Source organism: Impatiens glandulifera, chromosome 5 (genome assembly GCF_907164915.1).
Source record: "Impatiens glandulifera chromosome 5, dImpGla2.1, whole genome shotgun sequence".
Taxonomy (NCBI): domain Eukaryota; kingdom Viridiplantae; phylum Streptophyta; class Magnoliopsida; order Ericales; family Balsaminaceae; genus Impatiens; species Impatiens glandulifera.
The window spans coordinates 8,941,184-8,949,832 of record NC_061866.1 but is presented as its reverse complement, the minus strand read 5'-3'; the positions used below and the strand labels follow the sequence as shown (position 1 = coordinate 8,949,832).

The 8,649-nt window shown below is 27.7% G+C and overlaps 1 protein-coding gene across 1 annotated transcript; it reads right to left on the bottom strand.

Annotated features, from left to right (window-relative positions):
• Window positions 1-287: 287 nt before the first annotated feature.
• Window positions 288-3,340, bottom strand: LOC124938436 (uridine 5'-monophosphate synthase). The gene is made up of 6 exons (XM_047478877.1): window positions 2,443-3,340; window positions 2,288-2,371; window positions 1,227-1,309; window positions 1,067-1,154; window positions 695-958; window positions 288-615 (listed from the first exon to the last, which is right to left on the bottom strand). Exons 1-6 carry the CDS (start codon window positions 3,241-3,243, stop codon window positions 487-489), a joined length of 1,449 nt encoding a protein of 482 aa, XP_047334833.1. The 5' UTR covers window positions 3,244-3,340; the 3' UTR covers window positions 288-486.
• Window positions 3,341-8,649: the final 5,309 nt, after the last annotated feature.

Here is an 8,649-nt window from a genome sequence, read left to right as displayed (position 1 = left end):
ATTGCAATAGCTACATTATTACTAGCCAAATCAAAGGAACATAATATTAATTTTGATCATAGGAAAAACACATTAATAATAATTTTGATAAAAGTCTTTGAGGTTTATTATATCCACAGATTGTAGAACTAGAAATCTTGATTGAACTCCACTCATGCATAACCATCATAATATATGGACATATCTTATAAAATCACACAAAAGATTGATGATGTGATAAGAGCTTTTTTGAAAAAGCCTAAATAACCCAGACAGAAAATGCTCTTTTTTAGAAAAAAAAATTGATCTAACAAAAGATTTATTTATTACTGAATGCAAGATTTGGAGCATCAAAGCTCCTATCCCCAAGCAATAAAAGCCATAAAACAAAAACATTCTTAAAGAATAACAAGACTTGCATCTAGTTTGATAGAAACACACAATTCAATAACCCAGAACCCAGAACACATAACAGGCAAAACAGTTCCTAGTACTTTACCAGCATCATCATTTGCAGCTCGCCAAATACGCATTCCAACCTTGAACACGATACTCGCGAGCAACCTCAGCAGGATTAGCAGCTTTTATGATTCCTCGGCCCACAATTATAATGTCACTACCTCTATCACAAATCACCTGAATCACAAAACCCATTCGAATCATTTATTTATTTTTAAAATCATCATAATTAAACTATTAAACCACAATGACTTACAGAGTTGGGAGTGTTGTATTGCTGTCCCAAGGCGTCGCCACCTTTCACCATTTGAACACCAGGAGTTGCATGAATAAGGGCTGGATTATTACCCTTTCCATTATTATTAGGCCATGAAGCTGGATTTACGGAAATAAATCCAATCACAAAGTCTGAGTGATCCTCTGCAATTTTAACCGCAGCAGCTGTATACTCTCCAGTTGCAAGGTTACCAGCTGAACTCATTTCAGCAAGAAGCAACAAACCCCTTCCTCGAGGTAATCCCTAGTTCGAAACCAAGGGCAAGGATTTAGTCATGTTTTTCATTTGTGTGATAACTCCACCTGTTACTGCATCTAAATAATGATCTAATCTGTGTATTTAAATACAAACCTTCAGTTTCAGACCATCCACAATCCCAGGACCGGAGATGATGTGAGCATTAACAATATCTGCCCAATCGAGTATCTGAAATATGCCACTGAGAAAGACAACAGAACAGCAATAAGCATCCGGACAAATATGGACAATATCATCTTCAAATGTGACTCACCCTTCGTACTGCATTGTGACTGTATTGCCAATGTCAGCAAATTTGCGGTCTTCAAATATCAAAAAATTATGTTTTTCTGCAATCTGTACGTAAAATAGCAAAACACAGATTAGCATCTTTTGTTGTTTATGCCATATAATCTTCTTAACAGCAGAATTCATAGTCAAATTATTGAGAAATCATCTACATTCCATACTGCATAAGGATAGACGTAGAACAAAAACTTTCCATTCTTATTCTGGAAAGAATGAAGAATAAAAATGGATTCACATCCATTTGAAAACAGTTATAAATTGTTGTTCTATATCCAGATTCAAATACAAATGAGTAACAACCGATCAATTTCTGAACAAAAAACTAAAAGGTGAAAGTTGGTTATCAAACCTCCATACATGATCAATCGCAATAGATTCTCGTACCAGTTTTATCAAACACACCACAAAATCTGGCTTAATTAAGTAAGTTATGAATGACTTAAATCGATAATATACTAAGAACATACAAAAGACAACTTGAACTTGTAATTAATCAACTTATGTCATTATAGAGTAAAATTACTTTTCTAACATTAGTTGCAGATTTTATACATATTTTCATTTGGTTTATTAAACATTTATTTCTCAGATATAACCCATTTCGGCACTTAAATTTCAGGCTTATCAAACCCACCCAGTTGTAAAAACAAAGAGATACATTCTATATATGTAATACAGAAAGTAATTTCAAAAAGAGATGAGCTTGTGATTTTTATTCCATAACCTACAGATCCAAGGAAACCAATAAATCAACCATTTTTAACTCATATCTTACTGCTGCTCAGATCAGTTTTCACTGAAGTACCACCTCCACAACAGAACAGAACAATGTTTTCATTTGAAAACACCAATTCTATCAGATTTAGAAACTTGATCTTACACAAATTATGAAATTTATCTTGCAAGTCAGATCAGGATGCAGAATGTTACAAATACTACTACTATTTGCTGTCACATGCAAGTTTTTCTTCATGTAATATTATCAACAATGACATAATCATAAGAACTTAAAAGAAATGTACATACCGCCCGAAGTTTAGAACCAAAATCTGGGGTAAAATCAGGTAAAATGTCCACATGGGTTTTAAGTAGACAAATTTCTGGTCCAACCTGCAATGATTTTGACAGTAAAATGAGATAAAGATTCCATTATTATAATATATGTATATGTTCATCCTTACCTTGTCAGCAATGGCAAGAAGCTCAGCTGCAGTAGCAACATCGGCAGCCAAACACAAGTTGCTCTCTTTCTGTACCATTACTTCAAACATCTTTTTCCCAGTCGGGTTTTTAGCAATCTTCGCCTTCTCCGAGTAAGGTAACCTCACCACCCTTTCGGGTTTAGCCGTTACTTGAGCTGAAGGCACTGAAACTTTCCTATTATCCTCTAGAAACTTAAACACTATACTCTCCATCTCCTCTGAAACCCTACCATTCTTCTTCAGAATCCTCACCATCTCCGTCAATTTGACCATGGAATGGAGAGTAATCCCGTTCTCTGCAAGGTTCTCTCGCCCACCCTGTTCACGATCGATCAACACGACAGCATCCATAACTTTCATCCCAGTAGCTCGAATGGGTGCAGCCGTCTCCAACACTGAAGCACCGCTAGTGACGAGGTCTTCGACTATAAGGCAGATTTGGTTTTCCTTGTAAGCTCCTTCAATGGCTTTTGCGGTTCCGTAATCCTTTATCTCTTTCCGGCGCATAACCATGGGGATTCCGGTGGCGGTTGAGATACATGTGGCAATCGGGAGGGCTGTGTATGGAACACCGCAGACGATGTCGTAGGCGGCGGATGATGGAAGGGAGGAGATTAGGGTTTGGGAAATCTGTTGGAGGAGGGTTGGATAAGAGACGATGAGACGGAGGTCGATATAGATTGGGGAAAAGATTCCAGATTTAAGCTTGAAATTTCCGAACTTGACAGCGGATATGTCGTGGAGTTGCAGAATCAATGATTCCATGGATTGGGATGCCATTTTCTCTTCTTCTTCTTCTTCAGTTGTCCACCTCTGTTCTTGCGTAAAGAGGAAGCTTGAGAGAAGAAAATGGCGAAAGCGGCGGAAAGACGACGACAAATGAAAGTGGCGGACAGGACAGGGGATAAATGCTTTATTATGATATTAGGTCGGATTTCAAATATAAACGGTCAAATTCGCCCTATTAGAAAACGTTTAATTATAAACAAAATAATAGTAATAATTAATTTTCTTTTAGCACCCCACACTTTATAATTCCATCCAAAATAAAAATACTACATAGAATTTCTAAAGAAAACTGAACCAATTTCATGTCCTCAATATACAGCAAGCTCGGGCGTTTTATTGATTCGGGTAACCGGTTTTACTATTACTTACGGTCTACAACTATCTTCGATAACTTGAATTTCCTTTAAAAATTTAATCATTCTTATGTCTTATTTATTTATCTATTTATATTGATACGAAAATAATTTTAAATTAAATTCGTGCAAATAGTCATAATAATAAAAATAAAATTTTGAGCTCAAAATTAAAAATTAAAATTATGAAGTATAGAAAATGTGTGTCTATAATACCACCCAAAATTAACTGACAATATTTAGATTCACTTTATATATGTTTATTTTAAATAATGATAATTAATTCATTTTTTAAAAGAAAAATAATTAAAAATATATAAATATGAAAGTGTATGAATATAATATTAAATATGTATAATATTTATTATAAAATGAAATTTTCAAATATTAGTTTTTTAAAATTGATTATTATTATATCTTTATATTATATTTAAGATAACTAATAAATAAAAAAAATAATTATATATATATATATATAATTATTTTTTTTATTAATTTGAGACTTGTAAAATATGCCCAAATATATTTGTTTAATCACATAGGGTCTCAAGGCTCGTTTAGTTATTGGGCTAATTGTAAAAGGCTTCATATAGGGTGAGGCCCATTCAAAATACATTCGTCTGAATTTAAATATTCTTCAAAGGCTCACTGGATTTTATTTACACTCTAGTAGTAACTAATGTAAATATTTATGTATTATAATATTAATGTTAAAATTAAAAATATATGTTTTTAAGAGATTAGTGATTAAATGAATGAATGTCTTCAAAATATAATTTATATAATATATTTAAATAATAATTTGTATATATATTTTAATCATTCCACATTAATTTACAATTTTAATTAACAAATTAATCTATTTTATTTTCTAATAATTTTATGTCTCATATAAGACGATATATAAAAAACTTTTTTCTCCTTTGTAAAAAATATAAAAAATAGAATGTATTAAGAAAAAATTATACTTATATATATGTTTTTCTCAAATAAAATTTATATTTCACAAAACATTAATATAAATTTAAGAGAATAAAAAAAAGTTAATAAGGTGAAAAACAAAATATAAGAAGTAAATATAAATATTATAAAAATTATTAAATAAATATTTTAATTATATTCTTCAAACCAAATATAAATTTTTTTATAGATACTTTAAAGCCGTTAGATATATAATAGATACTAAAAAGTGTAATATTAATAATTAAAAAGAAGTGACATGAGAAGGAAATGATGTGTCACTATATCACTTTTTTACCTAAATGAGAAAAGAGAAATAATTTTTTTTTTAAAAAATTTTCTTCTCCCAAATTTCATTCCTTAATCATTTATCTAATTAAAACCCTAATAAAAAAAGTTTAATTATAAACAAATAATACTAATAATTAATTTTCTTTTAAGCCCACACTTTATCATTCCATCCAAAATAACAATACACAAAATTTAAAAATTATGTCTATATAGAATTTCTATAAAAAAAAACTAAACCAAACCGACAAGTTTGTGTTTTGTGTGCCAATTACCCAAAACGACTTCATTTAGGATCTCTTTCATCCCCTCGATACGCAACACGTCCGTTCAACGATTAGTGCGTGTTTTGTTGGCTCGGATAACTGGTTTTTACAACTACAACTCGTAGTTTCCTTCCAAAATATAAATAATTCATCATTTTCATGTCTTATTTATTTATTTATTAAGAAATTGATTTTAAATTAAATCCGTGCAAATAATAAAAAAATCAAATTTTGGGCTCAAGAATAAAATTTAAAAATTTTAAATTTTAAATAATGCTTGTCTATACCCCCAATATTACCTGAGATATTTAGATTCACTATATATGTTTATTTTAAATAATAATAATTAATTCATTTTTTTAAAAGAAAAATAATTAAATATATATATATAAATATGAAAGTGTATGAAGTATAATATTTATTATAAAAATGAAAATTTCAAATTTTAATTAGTAGAAGGTGAAGATATAGGAAATAGTTTTCTAAAATTAATTATTATTATATCTATATATTATTATTTAAGATAACTAATAAATATAAAAATGAATTATATATACCCAAAAGTATTTGTTTTATTAAATCATAAAGGGTCTTAAGGCTCGTTTAGTTATTGGGCTAATTGTGAAAAGGCCTTTCATAGGGTATGTCGCATTCAAATCCATTCGTTTGATTAAATCCCACAGACCAAAAACTCATTTAGTTATTGATCTAGTTTTGAAGGCCTCTCTTATCGAAGCTAATTTGAAATTTATATTTCTTCAGAAGGCCCACTGGATTTTATTTACACTGGTTTTAAGATTTATATATATTTTTTTCTCTCTGACTAGTAACTAATGTAAATATTAATGTTAACCTTAAATAAATAGCCCATTTATTCAAAAACAATAAAATATTTAGTTAAAACTATTAATTTTTTAAATAAAAAATATTATAAAAAAGTTGTTGAAAGAATTTTTATTTGGTTACAGTTTAAATCAATAAAAATTACCTCTCTTTTCTTTTTATGTGGAAATGAGGCATCTCAAAATTACCAACTCTGTTTCTTCTAAATTGCAGGATTGAACCGTACATGTTAATTTGTCACTTTTAGTTTTAAGTAATTAAGCAAATAAAAGAAAAAATGAAAATTAATTGTATTTAAGTTATAAATTTTATTTTAAAGAATAATTAATTTATATAATATATTTAAACAAAAATTTTTATATATATTTTAATCATTCCACATTCATTTACAATTTAAATTTACAATTTAATTTCTAATAATTTTATGTCTCATATAGACAAGATATATAAAAAAACACATTTTTCTCCTTTGTAAAGAAAATAAAAAATAGATTGTATTAAGAAAAAATTATACATACAGATATGTTTTTCTCAAATAAAATTTATATTTGATAAAACATTAATATAAATAAAAAAAGTTAATAAGGTAAAAAAAATAAAAAAAAGTAAATATAAATATTGTAAAAAACTATACCAAATAAATTTTATCTATTTTAATTATATTTTTCATACCAAATATAAAAATATCATAAAAATACATTTTTTATTATTTAAAAAAATATTTATAATTGAGACTAAAATTATTCTAAAACCCTTTTTTATATATATATATATATATATATATATATATATATATATATATATATATATATATATATATATATATATATATATATATATAAAATTGAGATACTAAAAAGTGTTCATTAAAAAACAAACTATAAAATATTAGTTTTTAAATATTTAAGAGATAAAATAATTTTTAAGAGTTAATTACCGTTCTAAATGAAATTATCTTAGTTTATTTCTTCATCTATACCATGAGAATTTAGGGTTACCTCTTTGTCATCAAATGCAATAGTACTATGCAGGAAGAAAATGCTCTCAATGAAAGTCAAAGTTATATTAAAGGAGTACTTGCTCAAGCAACATGATGTTGAGGTCCGAAATTCAAGGTGAAATTTGAATGGTAAGAAAAATTTGAACTTATTTATATAGTAGGTTCTCTTGTTCTAAAAACATTACGAAATTCTATACCGCACAAAAAATGTAAGTTTTATTCGATAATGTGATGGAGCATGGAGGACATAACTTACAGTACCATTAGGAATTTTTATTAATACATTGTTATTATAGATATTGAAAAACTTTGATGACTGAATTATCTGTTTTTTTGTTTTGAATTTCATCAATAAAATGATCTTTAATGAAAAAATGAAGAATGAAATAAAAAAGTTTCCATAAAAAGAGAAAAAGTGATGTTGACTGGTGCAATTTAGGGCAGGGTGTTCCTAGCTTCAATAAATGTTTGGCTAGTAAGAGAGTCAATAATATTGACAAAAACTTTGAGCCTTGGTCCATCTCACATTCATAATTCAAGAATTGAATCATCCACTTTCCTCTCATTTTATTTTTATTATTTCTATATTTTATATATAATTAATGAAAATGACCCACCAATTTTAAAGGGTATAATTAATATTTACAAAGATATTCATACAAGGTTTAATTCATAAATGTCAAATGATATGAGAAGGGTATAATTATCATTTACAAAGATATTCATACAAGGTTTAATTCATAAATGTCAAATGACATGAGAGTCCTAAAATTTTGGATAATCACACCTTCATTGGTGAACTATTTAGCTAAAAAAAATGAGTTGAATCTTTAATAATATTAGTCATCCGGATCTAATTATTTTTTTTTAAATGTGTTGTATCTGTAATGTTATTATTTTGATACTTCATGAAATTCGTTTGGGAAAGACAATGGTGTCGGTATTAGATCTATTTGTTTTTCTCAATGATTTACATGTTCAATAATATGTTTTTGTTTTTTCAATCAAAAATCATGAATGTCTTACAAAAATTGATAAAAAAGAGAAACAAGATACTAAAAAGGTTGAAACATGGTTGATTACTATAAAACAAAATAAAAGGCAAAAAGTGGAGGATTAGTTGGAAGAAGGAAGAAAGTGCAAGCTTTTTAATGTGATTTTTCAAAGGTGGAGAAGTAGGTAGATTTTGTTATATGTTTTTTCTAAATATGTTTCCAATGCTGTTTCTTTTCAACAAATCAAAAAGTTCTCTCATCTCTTAAATAAATAAATATATTTGTTCAAAAATGGGTATTTTAAAAAAAGATAGTACAAACAACAATAGGTTAGAACTATAAAAAAAATTGAAAATCAACCAAAAACAAGAATTGTATAAGTAAATAATATACATCATATAAGAGTTCTTTAAGACTCGGATTAGTCTTACATTATATATAAATTAAACTTATGAAAAACAAATTAGTTTATAAGAAATACATAAAAAAAATAACCAACTTCTATATATAGACTAATAGCCTCTAATCTCTATAAAAAGACCTAAACCCTAAACAAACCCTAAATGTGAGTCTTTGGGCAATCCTTAATTGATTGTTTTCATTCATTCATTCATTCAATTAAGTGCAGTGGTAAGGGACAGTGGTCTCATTATTATAAACAGATACCGGCAAGTAGCAATAGCCATTTAAAA

What these genes read in the sequence shown, in the direction of transcription:
- LOC124938436 (XM_047478877.1), bottom strand. Translation starts at nt 3,243, where the DNA reads ATGGCATCCCAATCCATGGAATCATTGATTCTGCAACTCCACGACATA. An exon ending in GTCACAATGCAGTACGAAGG is followed by an intron (nt 1,155 to 1,226) that starts GTGAGTCACATT and finishes TGTCTTTCTCAG; the next exon opens with TGGCATATTTCAGATACTCG. An exon ending in AATACAACACTCCCAACTCT is followed by an intron (nt 616 to 694) that starts GTAAGTCATTGT and finishes TTTGTGATTCAG; the next exon opens with GTGATTTGTGATAGAGGTAG.